Here is a 16822-nt window from a genome sequence, read left to right on the forward strand (position 1 = left end):
TGCTTGAGAAATCTGGTTTATTAGGAACAATGTGATCCCACTAGCTTATTGTGGATATAGCAGTAAACAACAGAAACACAATTCACTTTTTTTTAAGTGCTACAGGTTTTGCGATTATAGACATAAAACAGTACAGCAACCATAGTGCCTACATTCATATATGCACAGAGAATATAAAAAAAAAACCTTACAGTATATTGCTGTTAAACTGTTCCTATTCCTGCTCATAAATCAGCCTCTGTTCCTCTCTCACAGACACGTCACTGGAATATCTCACACCGGGAGCTGGAGGTGGTTTTTAGAGTGATAACGGAGACAAGTCATTTGGGTCTGGCAGGTGGACATTTTTTACAGATAAGCACTGAGTTATCGTCGGAGCACAAAGTTGACAAAAGGTTTAGCTGATATAGAACAGTAACACTAGACAAACCCTCCACAGAGAGAGATCACGAGGCCTCACTGAACCCAGTGGAGCGACGCAAATTCTCATTAAGCTACTTTTGTTTTCTGTCTTTTTTTTGTTGTTGTTTTCTGTTTTTAAATCAAAGATTAATACAAGTTAACTTTGGTTTCCAGCTCTCTAGAACTATACTGTTAATTTGTGGCAGTTTAAGCTGTAAATAAAGGTTTAAATCAACAGTATAGCAGCCTTAAGCCGATATTAATACGACACAGAATTTCACTTTTTAAACTTTTTCTTGTTATAATAGCAGCCAGGAAATAATGTAGTTACAGTGTGATTCCATAGAAATAGAAAAAAACAAGTGAAAACAAAACCAAAACAAGTTAAAAGTCTGTGATCTGGTACCTCTCAATAAATAGAAAACGCAACTTCTTTGTTGTTATTTGTTATCCTCTAACCTACTCTGTTATAAATATGGTTACACATAATATTCATTGTGTGAAGACATTATCTTTCAACCATGCAACAAAGAAGTTGGGGAAAAAAAATGAAAAACCACTTTTCCATAACCGACGACTGTTCACAATAAAACATTCTGTGTGAGCCCCAAAAACGTTTCTATCCGACTGTAACACAAGACAAACATCGATGAAATCAAATATCAGGCTGAGAGGAACAAATCAATGAGTGGATGAATCTGCAGAGAAGGGACCTCTCAGGTCCCAGCTGCTCGGGACAAGCCGCCTTCGAGCTGAACCCACAGCCGTCTGTGGCCGAGCGAGGTTCTCTCAGTCCACGTCAACGTCCGAGTGGATTCTTTAGCGTGATGACAGAGTTTCTGTGGGGCCTCAGCAGCTGCAGGACACATGTTGGCTGGGTCGTGTCTCTGAAACCTGGGTGGACCGAGCGAAGGGAGGAAGAAAACTGCAACAGAGGTAGAAAATACAAAAGAACTGACGGCTTTTTCAAGGTCGCTGAGTGCCGACAGCGAGGGCGGTTTGGGGGGATTTTGAGGGGGAATGATTTAGCAGAGGAGTGTTGACACTGACTTCTCTTGAGGAGTGCACTCTTCTCATATTAAAATCCGAAATGCAATGTTTATTTCCTGTCTACCTCGCTGTTTTGTGCTGTGCTCATCATTTCTTGCAGTATATGTCATTTTTCTGCACCGCTCTGGCAGGTTTTTCCTCTCCTTAAATAAAACCCTCTTTCTCTGCTGGGGTTTAGTGTGATGCAAGAATTCTAAATTAACATAAAAATAGCAAACAAGGAGCTTTGAAAAAAAAAGTCCTCCACTGTCCCGCCCAGGGAGAGTATAATGGTGCAGTGTGTACAGTGTTCACTGGAGCTGTCCACAGAGCCAAAGCAGCACACAAACACACACACACACACACTCACACTCACATGCACACACACTGTGCTGGTTCTAGCGAGATGTTTCCATTATAGATTCTGAGCAGCTGTTCTGTGGAGGAAGTCCTTTGAAGGACGGCTGTAGGGGGCAAACTGGAGTCCACAGTTCAAACAGGGTTCTTCGTCCTAACAAGCAGGGGGGGGGGGCGGTTTTGAGGCCGCGTCCTCTCCGGCATGGGGGGGGGGGGGGGGGGGGGTGCCATCATTATCATCTTGGTCGTCCCTGCACGCCCATCATCAAGGCCTTCAAACAGAGCTCTCTGACACATGCAGCGTCTACACTAACACTCAACGTGCATGCTATAACTAGTACAGAAGCAGGCAGAACAAAACAAAAACAGAAGAACGATAGAAATGTGACTGAGCCCTCCTCTCTCCTCAGTTGTAGCCCAGCTTAGTGTGATTACATCTAAGCTGCCTCTTTTCTAGACGTCATTCGCTCTGTATGGGCCGTGCATCAGGCTCCTTCAGTTGTTTTGATACGTGTCTGTTTTGACGTGAAGGGGTCTGAGGAAGAGGGAGTTCTCCGAGGGAAGGCCTTTGAAGAGAGCCGGATTGGGTAGAGTCTGAAGGTTGTCTCTGAGGGGTCAGGAGGAGTCTTTAAAAAAAGGATTTGAAAAAGAAGGAGAGGCACGAGGAAGAGGAGCAGGATGCCGAGGAACAAAGTCGAGTGCGGGGCTCGTTCACTTCTGCGTCAGGTAGGCTCCGATGGTGAGGCTGGCCGCCCCGATCGCCGCCAGGCCGAAGACCGTCTTGATGGAGGGCCAGGAGCAGCTGAAGACGGACTCCCCGTGTCGGTCGTACAGCTCCACGAAGGCATCCTGCGAAAACAGAAGAGGGATTCAGACACTTTATTGGGCTGTCATAGAAAATGTGTTTACCTGCGCTTGTGTCTCTGCATCAGTCGGTTATCTGATGGGTGCAGTCGACTAGAAAACCCCACGACAGATAAGTCTGGCACGTCTATCGCTCATACTGAAGACACAACACATCTAAATGCACGGTTGATGCAAATGTGATTATATTCATTTCAAAGATCTCATGAATTTTCTAAAACATGTGGCCGCTGTAGCTTTTGAGTGAATGCTACTTCAAACAGGAGCAGATAGTACATTTGCATGGATCATTTTCAGCAGCAGTTTAATATTCACAGAAAGGCCAATGCAAGACTGACTTAATAATAGTCTACACAACATGTCCGCCTGTGCAAATGTGTGGCTCCAAGTGCTGTACAGTACAAGACACATTCATACACCGCACAGCCATGGGGCAGTTAGGGGAACGGTATCTCGTCCAAGGACACTTTGAAATGTGGAATCAGCTGGGAATTGAACCACTGACCTTCTGGTTAGAGGCTGATATGTCATCTTGTACGATAACGTATCTGTACTTGGCTACACAGACAACACCTGCTCCTATAAATCCATTCATTATTGCTTTAATAATTCGGATCACACAAATTATAAGAATAATTTGACTTGACTTCAGTGTTTTCTGTGCAAGAAAGATGGTTCTGGTTGGGTTAATGAAACAGATCAGATTTCTGCCTCCACTCCCAGTAGAGTCGGGGTGAATAGAGTTACGTTTGACTTGCCCATAGCACTTTAAAATTATGTTTAAGAATTATGTTTAAAATATTCAACACTCAACTGCAGCAACTCTTTCCAGAGGCGGTTTTCTCTCTACTCCGGATAATTCACAGACCTCCCAGGGAGCAGTTTTTATAGAGACATGGGTTTTTTTTCAAGAGAAAGTGTTCAAAGTCAGGCCTGTACATAATTTGGCGTAACAGAAACATTATTCCTCGAAAGTCAAAATGTATATATTTAAAATGAAAGTACATCTGAAAGAAGACTAACACAAAAAACTCTCTGCCCGACTCAATACCACCAGAGGAAACAAAATCAGTTTTTTCTGATCTGATCTATACATCAAACCATTATTGATGAGCTTTATTTATAAAAGCACTTTTCTTAACAATGTTACAAAGTGCTTAACAACAGCGAGAGTCGGTGGTACACCCTGAACAGGTCACCAGCGTATTGCAGAAACAAAAAACCATTCACTCTCCCATTCACACCTACAGTCAATTTAGAGTCTCCAGTTTTCCATTCCCCAATCTTCATGAGTGGGAGGGAGCTGGAGCACCCGGAGAAAACCCACGCAGACACCCGGAGAAAACTCAGAAAGGCCCACTGATCCATTAAGATGTAAATAGTGTTATTACACCCAGGCTGCAACATCCATCCGTCCGTCCTCTGTTTATCGTCCCTCACGCGCTCCTACGCACAACCTCAGACGCTACACGCCCAGAAACACACTGTAAACAAACATGGGAATCACAAAGAGCCCTTTGGAAACTGTACATCAACTGATTTGCTTTTTCTATTTTTGCAAGTGCACAAGCGCCGCAGCACTCAAGCATAAATATATTAATGGAACCCGGACCCTCTGAGTAACATGAATGATTTCTGCTGCTCACAGGAGTTTTTATTTAAAGAGGCCTGTTCCACACTGAGAAAGCGCAAGCGAGGCCTGGGCTGCATTTAGCTGCGTGTCTTAGACGAGGAAATACAGACATCCGCTCTTAAGAGGTGACAGCAGGAACAGCTGGACAGGAAGTCATGGTGCTAAGCCGCCAGCCCCCCCCCCCCCCCCCCCCCCCCATCCAACCACATACACACACGCACACAAGTAGATTATCTCAAATTTAACTACAGAGTGTCATCCAGTCACACAAGTTTCCGATTGAATATCAATATCAGCGTGTTGAGGCTGTAGCTCATTTAGTCTTTTGAGTTCTTACTTGTAACTTGATCTGTGAACAACGGTGAATAGTTACGTTTATTTCCCTACAACATTACTGTGTCAGTCCCCATGGGAACTTATTATCATATTATTCTACTTTAATCTGTTTGCTTTAACTCAGGTTACCTTCTGTAATTACGTTTTGTGTGCGTCTCACTAGAAAACACACATTTCATTCGACCTTGATCCAAACAGAACTGGGTCATGATACTCTCCCATTAATTGTCACATTTTAACGTACGGTTTCCTTTCATCAAACAAAAAGCCCACACAGGACTAAAAAAGGAGACATCCCTTCTAGAGTGCAGTGAGGGAGACAAAAGTATTTCCTGTTTCCCCCTCGCCTCCCTTCCCGTCCTGTGGCATTCTTGAGGTTGGGGGCCAGTCGGTGACACAGAGGAGGAAGGATCAGCAGTTTCTTCCCGCTTTAGACCCTCTGGTGTCAAAACACACTGCTCTCTTAAATCAGCTGCAAATAGCTTGAACCACACGGCATTTCCTTTGTTGCAGCTGAGTGATTTTAATTATCAAGGGCTAAGACAAGAGACTCTGTGAGACTGTACCAGAGCTAAATGCTGATATGTTCTTGGAGACAATGCTAACAGGGCACAGAAAATGTATCTAATAATCTATCGAACAATTCCAGAAATCCCTGTCTGTAGGTATGAGGCTCACATATCTCAAGAACCATTCATCTTATCAGCCTTATCACACTTGGTATGTGTTTGGGTAACTTTGAATACTCAGGCAACCAGTGCTCTGTAGCAGCAGCACGTTCACGACAACTGATTCTCCAGTTCAGGGTTCTGCGTTCTAAGTCGAGTTTCACTGAACTCTGAATCAAGAGGTGAACAGCTCTTTGTGCAGCAGAGGTGGTGCAGCCTCAGGGTTCTGTGGACTGAGTCCGGCAGCAGGTCTCTACTCGGCGTGGCTCAATTACTGCAGATCACTTCGACAGTTTCAGAAAGAAAAGCTGCAACCAGCATTAACACAGGTCCAGCAAACAGCCCATTCCAAACAGGCAGGTTTAGAACTACCACACTAGTTTGGCCTAACCCAAGCCCTGTCTATCACTGATGATTACCTCCCCCCTCTGGCTGCCTAGATTCAGGTACTAATTATAGAACAAGCTCTTTAGTCAGACCTCCAGATGAGACCCCTTTATCTATTTTTTCACCTACGTCTGGAAAATTTACAGTTTATTGAGGCAATTACATAAAACGGCCACCAGGTCCTGCATCGGGTTAATATGGCCGACCACTTCCGGCACGTGCTCGGCTAAAGGACAAACTCATGAAGCGTGTCCTCGGTATGTCCCAGACTGTCGGCATAGATTATCATCTATTTAAGTCTGAAACAAAAAAAGTGGGCCAATTACAGTAAGAGGTTCGTAAGAGCGGTGATGGATGTTTGAAAGAATCCCTCAAGGACACGGATGGTAATAACTCCAGACTGACTCAGGGGAGGGCTGGGAAATAGAGGAAGGCGGGAGGGGAGGAGGGGTGTCAGGTGGATATCATGAGACTGAGGCATGCTCCATTTCAGCTCCTGGAAGTTTTTCACCCACACGTTAGCGAGCGGTGCTGCCGCGGCCATGTGAGCAGTGTGAAAAACAAACCCTGGCACTTTCTGTTCTCACATTCCTGTCTCTTCTGTCTCCGTCTCTATTGACTACCCATAATGAAAATGGAAGCCTTTGAAGGAAAATAAGGACAATAATAATAAGCAGCTGGCACAGGAGGACACAGAAGGTTGACCGGGACAGTAAAGGACAAAACATCTGCATTCATCACATCAACAAAAGACAACTATAATCCTCCCAAAAAAAAAAAAAAAAAACTCATCTTTGCCCTGCAGCAAACCATCTGCCGCCAGCAGCAGGTGTGCATCTGGGAAATAAAGTCCGGGCTGCAGCTCTCTACAGTATTCACTTCTTGGATCAATGGCTTTTAAAAGGTCACAGCTGCCCCACAGAAGCCATGAATCCAGTGGGAAAGGGCCCGGCCAGGTTTACACACTCCCTTCCCATTCGTTTCTCTTTTTTTTTTACTACACACAATGAATCCCTGGGAGAGACACATACAGGAGTAAAGGAGTCAGACTGAGCAGCGAGGACTTGAGAGGATCCTGTACTCAGCCATGGGGTGGCAACTCTGCTGCCCGAGCGTCATTGTTACCCAGGCTGGAAGCTTCACACATGATTTGCTTTTCCCACCAGCAGGAGAGGGCCTGTCCTTGACCTCTGATTTGTTTTTCACATGATTTAGACCTCTGGGTGTCTTTCTTGCGGACACAAAGACATTCTGCACTGTCGTCTCCCTTCGATGGCCATATGTGACCAGGAAATGGGCCTAGCAACCATTTGCAGATTCCTTTGGGTAAACCCTGGGCTTGTGTGCAAGATAATGAGTCATCTTGTGCACTTGGCTATAGCTCCGTTAAAACCCCAAGCAGCGCTTTGCCAAAACAGAAAAATGATTAGGCAGTCATCTCTGCTGTGGGACGTTTCCACGGGTAATTGCGGGCAGACTGGGACAGAGAGAAAGGGGATGTGGGTTAAAGTTCAACTTGTAATTAAAGAGCCTGTTGTGGCTTTGCTGCTATATCCACCTCTGAACCGAGCTGCTCCCCACGCTCTGTTTATTTCCTAAGCATTCAAACAGTAACACACTTACAATATTGCATACGCTGCTGCTCTTTGATTTTCTAATGAGCCTCTCGCAGACTTCTCCACAGCTAATTAAAGTCAAACTAAACTCCCATTTCAGGAGCCACAGGGAAGTAATGGGAGATTTTAAAAAAACGCAAGAAAGGCATGAATGTCCTTTGTAATTTATCTGTTTTGATCGTAGTATAGGCCACACTTATATATCCGTCTTTCATGTGTGCATATGGTTATTTTATATACCATTGCACACACACATATATATAACAACTCTCTCCACACACAAAGGGTGGCAGGAAGCCGAGCGCTCGTCTGGCAGCAAGGTCATGTTCGATCAAGTCAGGGGACTGAGACTGTCATCCATCGACCGGACTGGCAAAAATGAGATGACGGGGGAGTTTGTTGCAATACTCATTACCCGGTGAATCCCCCTGCGTCAGCACCAGCAAACAGCCTGGAGCTGAGGAGCCTGAGCCCTTCACAAATCTGCGACAACACTGCAACACCTTGAAACAACGACCTTACAGCCGAGGGAGGACGAGCAGGGAACAGGGAGGTTGTTAATATCTGGAAATGAGTCCCAATCAATAAACAAACTTTTAGTAGATCAGACCATCAAAGATATAATAAATGTTTATGTAGCATCGTTGACCTAAGACATCCTCACAGAGGTCAAACAATTAGTCAATTGCGATTAGTCGATCAATAGGTAATTATTCGTGTGCAGTTTTGCATTATCAACATTCTGCATGTAAATTTCTCTGGTGCAGAGTTAAGAGGAGAGAATCGAAACCTCGCTCATCTGTTGAATACAAAGTGACCACCGACAGCTGGTTAGCATTAGCTTAGCATCCAGACTGGTCAAAACTGGGGTTTGGCTAGCGTGGCTCTTTCTAAAGCTGAGCAAATAAACACAATTAAGAAAAAAGAATCTGTGTTTAATTTGTTCTTGAGAGAAGTTATTGTTACCAGCTACGAAATGAAGCTCATTCTCCCATGAAACGACATTTTACCATTTTTCTTCTTCGATTAAACATGGTCCATCGAAATCAAGTAATTCTGTCAAACTACTATTTTAGCTTATTTTTAAAGCTAAAGGTCAAGTTATTTTGGAGGTCAACATGTGCTCTGGGAATTTCTTATGACATAATCTGTCTTTAAATAAGCACAGAGAGCTACAAAACTGCTGAGGACACATTGAACCACTTCTGAAAAACTATTCTCCACACTAAAGCACCAAACTGTGATTAAACAAGATACTTACAATTTAATAAAACTGATGGAATTAAGCACAAAAGGTTTTTAATCTCTGGTTCCACAAGTAGCCTCACAACTACCTGCTTATTAACAGCCAGACAAGATGGTAACTCTGAAGAAACCTCAGTCTGTCTGGAAATAAAAAGAATCAAAAGGAGAGTCCCGACATCAAACCAAGGAAACAGGGAAACCTTTTTCATTTTCCTCCTCCAGAATTTCATTGAAGACTCAGGTTTCATACTTGTGTGCTTTCAACAGTCATTACACCAGACTCCAGTGTAAAGGGAGAAACACTCTTGACGTCGGATGCTATACCCCAAAGCCTCATAAATATTCAAATTTGCGTCAGCGCCAGCGTTTGTGTGTTTACAAAACAGCACGCTCCCCCGTGGGAGTGGGCCCGCTCCGCTGGAACATGAAACGTGATCGCCAGTAAATCACCAACACTCCTCATGACTCTCTTTGCTTTTTTCTTCTTTTTTTTCTTATTGTCTCCATTATTTATCGTCTAAACCACCAGATAAATGAGGACTACGTATATCTTTACACATGAGACTTTGGTTTCTTAGGAGATGAATAATGCTTCAGTAAACTTGTTTTCTTTTTCATCCCATTAAGGAGGCAGCAGAAGGAGGAGAACCACTGGAGTCAAACCGTCCAATTTGTGCAGACGCATGTAGTATTTCGGAGGTTTTTCTTGGAGTGCAGAGAGATTTTTCGAACTGGCGAACATCCCCCGATCTATTCGCCTACCCTTGACTGGCAGTTGTGTGTGATCCTCGCAGGCCGTTTGTTCTCGTCGAGCTCGCTGATTTTTATTGACCAGCTTTGATCCAACGTGCAATGAAGGACTGGGCGACCTTGCGGGCACAGAGGAGCGAGCGATGCAGAGTGGGGGTTTTGCTCTTCTGTCACCTCCCTCTCCTCCAGCTCTCCTGGGTGCATCGGGACCTCTTCACACCTTCCCGATGCTCAGAGACAATCATTTACAATCAGTCACTTCTCCGCGCAGAGCAAAGAGACATCAAAGCAAAGGGAAAGCTACAGACACACAGTCCCACTCTCTCACAATAAATCAGACAACCTCTTTTATTCTTTAAAACAATCCTCTCTTATGGTTTTGACCTTGAAACCCATTTTAACCTCCAGCATTCATCCCAGATCCTTTACAATTACCACAACTTGGCACAATGGCTTCCTGAAATAGATACAATGCAGCTAAAAAGACGTCTGCGCCGAACCCATCCGGGGGAGGAAGTGACAAGAGTTGAGCCGGGCAGAAAGCTGCAGCTGCTGTGACACGACTCAATATCAAGAGGGTTTCATCTCTACCTCTGCTGCAGGGCTGCCCTCTTTAATAAAACAACTCTCTCCTGTTTAAAAGGCCACTGATGACGTGCAAGAGTAGGGAATGGAGAAGGGCCGCTGAGTCATTGCGCACACGTGTGGAGGCCGGTGTGTTTGGAGTGCATTAAACCTGGCTTCGAGAAAAGCACAGGAAGTCTGCAATGTCGGTGTCTAATAAATCTACCTTTGTGTCTCCAAGGAAACCACACGCGGTACATCGGCTGCTCTGATGATGTGTTTTTGTGGCTTAAAAAAAAAACATGTAAGCATCGTGACAGCCGAAAAGCTGCAGTGCTTTTCTCTGGGATGGTTGAGTGAAACTCTCCATCCTCGGTTGTTTTGCTGCTCGTACAAAGAGCCACTTGGTGGAGGAAACTATCTGTGGCATTCAAAACATGCAGAAGAATTCCACGGAACAAAGAGGCAAGGCCAGTTTCCCATTCACTAAAGTTAAGGTAATCATTAAACTTTCACATTTTAAACTGCTTTTTTTATCAGCTTTAAATCAGCGGTATACTGCTGTGGACAGGAACTAAAGCATCACTTATTTGTGGTGAAACAAAGGAGCATGTGAGGCCCCCGTCGCTGGACTGCTCTGGTGGATTGGTTCTCTGATAGAGAGCGTGGGAACCAGCGGACTCCCGAGTGGCCTGTTGCTTCTCCTGTGACAGACACAGCCCATGGGAGAGGTTCATTTCCTGTGACAGGGGCGGCACGGTGCCTCTTGCCTTAAAAGTCAGGCCCGCTCACCCCCTAAGACCTTGAGACCACACAACCACCATCTGAGCCACAGCCACGCTGATAATAGGCTGCTGTATCTATAGGACCACTGTATATGGCGTAAAGAGTGTGTGGGAACGCCATGTGCAGCGTACTAATTGATCTGAACTCATGATGTCATCTGCTTTGGGATTTTCTTGAAAAGAAGCATTCAGCGTCGCCGCACTTGTGGTTTTGTGCGCTTGAAACTGAGCTTTTTCCTTTTTTCAAGCTCTTATGTAACAGAATTACACAACCCTGATGTTCTAAAACAGGGGCTTCTGTTCAGTTTGTGTGAAGTCACTTCCTGTGCCGGACACTGTGGGGATGACATCACTGTCTAGGTTGAGACTATGGCTTCTCTGTGGTAGAGCCAAGAATGGTTGAATCAGTCTGTGTGGGTAACTAGGGAAAGACTGGCTGGGCCAAACATTTAGTCATACAAATGCCGCTGTGGAGAAAGGAAGGGTGGGGTGGGGGGGTGTTAGGCACTGTAACTAAGAGATTTGTGTTTGTTTTGAACCATTAACCGACTCCTAAATCTTCGCCTCCAGTGAAAGAACAAGAAACCGTGACAAAAGGCCAGGTTTTATTTCCCGGCAATGTTGTGATTTTGCTTTTGATGACATCCCAAGTTACCCCTGAAATTCAGGGAGCACTGCCAAACAAGTCGAGTGTAACATCATCCGACAGAGAATTAAACATGTTGGCGGAGGAGAATGTATTATAGGACATCAAAGCTAGACGGGCCAGCGCCTCTCGTAGTCTCCTCGCTCATACGGGAGACATCTTGTAAATTCGGCAGATAAATGAAAAGCTTGTCACTTTAGGCGCTTTCGGAGCGGTTTACACGGGGCCTCTCAGGTTGAGCTGTGTTCTCCATGTGCCCACGTGAATGAGAGAGGCCACTGAGAGCGAACAGAGCAGATTGAGGATCTCAGATGTCCGATAATGTCAGAGAAAACAGTCGTCTGTTTGAGGCGCATGCAGCTCCCTCAGGAAGACGCTTGAAAGTGGGGAATTAGAGGAGCTGAACATTTTCCATACAGTCACAGTGAAGGCATCTGCTGCCAATGGTGGAAAGTGTATTTACTTAAATACTGTACAGTTATGTCTTTCTTCTACTCTACAACACTGTAGAGAGAAATATTTTACTTTTAATAGAGCCTGACTGTTATTGATTCTTGATTCTTAGGTAGTTTCTGATATATATATATATATATATATATATATATATATATATATATATATATATATATATATATATATATATATATATATATATATATATATATAAACCTGTTCACGCTAACGTTATCATGTTAGAGTCCAGATCATCTGTGTTAGTGTTTTATATAATCAAGTCTTAAAAGGCTTCCCTTGTGAAAGAGATTTTTAATGTCAATGGGACTAAACTGGTTAAATAAAGGCTACTACTACTACTTCTACTACTAATACTACTACTACTACTACTAATAATAATAATAATAATAATAATAATAATAATAATAATAATAATAATAATAAAGTAGATTTTGCCATAGCACTTTTGTAAGGTTTTGAATGCTGTTGTACTATTACTTTTACTAAAGCAAAACGATCTGAAAACTTCCACCGGTACTGGTTTTCATATTTGCATCATGCGATTGAAAAACATGTGGGAAGACAAACCAAAACTCAATATGGGAAGGAAAGCAGCTTAAACCACAGGCTGAGAGCTGAAAATTGTGAAATGCGTGACAAAACATCCCATATCCTGCATGGAGAGTGAGGTCATTTAAAAACAGGAGGGAAGGAAAGAGATAATTATTCTTCGCACATTTCAACTTCCGACAGAAAAAAACCCTAAGCCGATACCCACAGCCAAATCTTTCCAAATCTCAGAATGAGCACAAGACGTTCTCCGCACAGACATTCCCCCCCCCTCCTTCCCCCTCCTTTCAGACTGGGAATACTGGGGGAAAGTTCAATGACCTCTCTCAGGCAACCAGCTGATTTTCATCCAGGCTGAGGGGGAAAGGAATGAGAGGAATGCATTGATGTGTGGTAACAAACAACTGCACTGTGCGCAACCCGAGAGGCCTGATATGAGAAGGAATGAACCCTGAGATAAGTCAACTGCAAAAGGAACACGGCTTAAACACACACGTACATTATGTAATAAAATAACTAGAACTACACCCATCCCAAACATAGATGAATGTAAATGAAGCCTCATTCGGTGGCTAAGAGCTGGGCAGGGTGTTACTTCTACTCCCTGTCCTCTACTGAGTTCGGTGTGACTCACAGGGACCTTGGAGAAGCTGCGCTGAGCTGTACGCTTTTTAAAAAGAAGGATTGTTTGAATTATCTGTGCAGGTTGGCTCACGCTAAGCTGTGTGACCTTCCCAGTCTGCACACACAGACCAAAGGGAAACACAGCCTACATGAGGAATGATAATAAGTTGCCTATTGTGACATCGTGGGTCTGGTGTGAAATGTGCAGAAAGCTAATAAGGAACATGTCAGTTCCTAATAGAGTTTTTTTTAAGGCTTTTTTCTCTCTGGAATAATCCATGGATAATGTCATTAGTTACATTCAGAGACTGTCTGTTGTCAAATAACATTGATGCCATGTGAATTGAAGATGAGAGTATATAAAATAAAAACTTTTATTCTGTAGATAAATTAACAGGCCATTTTTATTTTCATATTGTATTCTATTGCGAATTTACACCTACTATCTGTCTATCCACAATCCATCCATCATCCATCATGATAAAGAATGCTACAGTGATATCATATATATATATATATATATGATATGTATTTGTTGCTGTAATGAATGAATCTACCTGGCCTGGGATCTATAAAGTTTATCTTATCTTATCTGTATACAGGAAGACATTTACACATATATGAACCAGGGCGTTTTTTTAAATGTTCCTTCTTTATTTATTCTTGTGTTACTTAACGCCGGTGTGGTCATTCCTTGGCTTTCTAGTCAGGAGGTGGATCAGCTGAGAATCAGATGATTGTTGAGTCAGATGACTTTAACAGGAGACCTGAACTATGTTTGCTCTGTAAATGTCTCTGGAGTGAGCTAATCTACGCCCACTTTACTTAACAGCATGAACTCCAATGAGATCAAACCCTCTTTATCTACTAGCTACATTTGTTTTGCTTTGGTCTTTCAACCTTGGCGGTGGAGACCATAATTACTTTTTTTTCCCGACTATCACCTCGCCAGCCTGGACCTGGCTGCGGTACATGTGGCGGTCAGAGGGTATGGACTGTGTGTTTATGGCTTTACAAGCCTCCTCTCCCTGCTCTCCTCCTCTACAACCCTGTTAGCCTCACCTCCTGATCAAAGACTCCTTGTGAAGTTCAGCCATTTCATCCAGGAATATTTTTCTAACCCATCTCCTCCCTGGAGTGCAGGAATGTGGACTCGTATTAATGAGAATATTGAAGGTCAAGGAGTCTGGCTGCCTCACCCTGATAGACTGGGTGGCTTCAGAGGATGAGTTTGAACCAGCCAGCTGATAATTTGACACAGTGACAATCACAGCTCTTTTTTTTTTATAATGAAATTCTGTAGATTAAATGGAGAGAAAACGCATAGTTATTGGACTCTCTCTCTTTTTCTTTTACAACCACAAGTGGTCATAAAGTGTGAAAGATAAAGGAAGCACTTTACAGGTCAATTAGCAGAGTTGATTAAACTACTTGCGGTTACCTTTGCAGACACGAGCCTCGTCTAGACAGGTCACAGAGTTAACGCTTCTCTATAAAGCAAAGGGGCGCCTGACATAACTGAATCCAGGCATCGTAAAAATGAAAAGAAAAAGAATCAAAATCTGATGCCTCCTGAGAACATACACACACATTAATCACTGTACTGTCAAAAAAATACCAAAAAATGATAAATAAAACAAGAAAAGAAATCACTGTCAGTTCTCCTTCTTCCAATTCTCTCCATTGCCTTTGAAGTAACTGTCATTATTTGAGAGTTGAATAACCAATTAAAGGCAGCATTCGGAGTAGACTCGTATAACAGCCCCACGGTGCTGCTGGGATATTCCTGTCGGAGGTAGGTCAGTGTAGCAGTAGTATTTCCCAGAAAGCAACAGGGGTTATCTGTTACAGTGACAAAATGTCTTCACCACTGAAGCACGCTCATCCTCGCTGCCACGACTTCCTACGACATAACTGCATCAACGTACTGTGCAAAGCTTTTATCTCACAATCGGAGTGTATTGCTTTTTTTCCTGCAACCAGGTGAATGTTGTCAGCGTGAGAAAATATCTCACCGGGGTCTTTCTTTCACCTGCACACACAGCCACCGTGTTAATTGAGTCTCTGCTCGGCGATACCGACACAGCCCCATCGGAAACGCTCAATCAATACAACATAGTCAAAGTGATATCCGAGCAACGGCTGACCTCACTCACAGCGTCGACTGAAACAGATCAGATTTCCTGTGGGACGTTTGCTGCGCTGCCCAAAAATCACATTGGTTGTAGGAGGGGTGCGGAGAGTTATTTACCCCAGACCTCCACGGACCAGGCAGAGAAATCTATTTATCATTATCTGGCTGTTGTCAGTTTTTGGGAGGGCATGTACTCAGCATTTCAGAGAAGAGCCAATAATGGCATGCTGTTTGTTAATGGCCAGTGCTGTGGCTAGTTGCACTGGGAAATCCCAGGAGAGATGGTGCTTGTGTGTGTGTCTGTGTGTCTGTGTGCATGTGTGTGCATTTGTTCAAGTGTGTGCGCACTGCTAACAGGAAGCTTGGGACCCCGGGGCCATCTGCTCCCTGCCATGGCTCACATGTCACCCTGTGACAACACAGCATTATTGATTCACACTACCACATCCACTTCTGTGTGTACACACTGTTGTGCCACAGTGGATGTGTGTGTGCATGTGCGTGAGTGTGTACACAGCCATTTTGTGGACGGCAAATAATTGATTTGCACCAGGACATCCGCTTTTGTGTTTGCTCGCCTGTGTGCGTACATTCATAAACTTTCAAAACCTTGAAAAGCGACAGTTCAACCAGATAACCAGATAAAGTTAATGGAATAACAGTGTTTTGCTAAAGCTGAGGCTTGTATTAATGATAATAGAGAGGTAACACTTGAATCTGCTGCAGGTTCTCTCAGCAGTACACAGTATTTTAGCCTTTCTTAGCTCATTGTTTTGGTTTTGCTTCACTGGCACTGGCGTCATTCTTAGATGCTTCAAGCAACAAAGCAAAAAAGCTCAAAAACCCAATCTATGCTACCTCGCCAGCATCAAACAGCTGACAGACGACTACCTTGAACACATAGTGAACATACTGGACTGATTTAACGGCTCAAGATTAAGATATTTTTTCTCGGTGGAGACCAAAGCAGAGCTAAAAAGAAAGTGAATAGTAGTAGACTGGATGCTGGACACATGAGAACAAATGAATGATGCCCCACCAAGCATTACTGCTTTACAATCTCTAGCTACTGCTGAGTCTTGTACCAGAATCCTATTGGTAATAATAAACATGTATTTGTTTAAGCATTAAAAAGAATAATTTGAAAACTTATTTTAAACCAATGCCACAGGTACTAAACACAAACCTCTGCGGTTACTAGGACAATTTCTTTGGCTGGAAACGTTTCCAGAAGAAACTGTCAATCAATGTCGGGTAAATTAAAAATAATCTTATTTGCAGGATTTACTCTTTAGGTTATACTTTCCATAAACAATGCTTTCCCTTCATCAACAACGCAGAAATAGGACATAATATTTGCGGCTGCAGTTTAAACAGCAGTAGCCATTGTTTCTCTGGAAATTAATTGAGAATATTAAATCATAAAAAAAAAATAATAGAAACCTTTTGGGGGGGTTTGTCCCAAAAATATCTACAGAAGCTAGACAATGGGAGGAACCGTTTAACCTTGCCCTATATTGATATAGCGCCGCTTGCAAGGGTGGGCCCTATGGCAAAGTCAACTGGTGTCTCAGTGGGCTCCTCATTATCCAGCTCCCACCATGACAGGAAAGGTGGAAAACTCTTTTATCTGACATCTCAAACGCTTAATTTATTTTCCATGCAGAGCGGCAGCGGGTTTACGATAAGCGTCGTGATCGCACAGAGGCGAACAGGCCGGGGATTTACGAGTAACATGACAATTAAAGGACCACACGGG

At 43.5% G+C, this 16822-nt stretch overlaps 1 protein-coding gene across 1 annotated transcript in view; it reads right to left on the reverse strand.

The window, feature by feature from the left end:
• The window catches only part of bcl2b (BCL2 apoptosis regulator b), a 25391-nt gene continuing 8569 nt past the window's right edge, over positions 1 to 16822 (reverse strand). The window contains exon 2 of the mRNA XM_034614023.1: positions 1 to 2637. Within this exon, the coding sequence (XP_034469914.1) occupies positions 2500 to 2637 (138 nt within the window). The 3' untranslated portion in view covers positions 1 to 2499. The remainder of the gene's footprint in view (positions 2638 to 16822) is intronic.

This window comes from Hippoglossus hippoglossus, chromosome 17 (genome assembly GCF_009819705.1).
Source record: "Hippoglossus hippoglossus isolate fHipHip1 chromosome 17, fHipHip1.pri, whole genome shotgun sequence".
Taxonomy (NCBI): domain Eukaryota; kingdom Metazoa; phylum Chordata; class Actinopteri; order Pleuronectiformes; family Pleuronectidae; genus Hippoglossus; species Hippoglossus hippoglossus.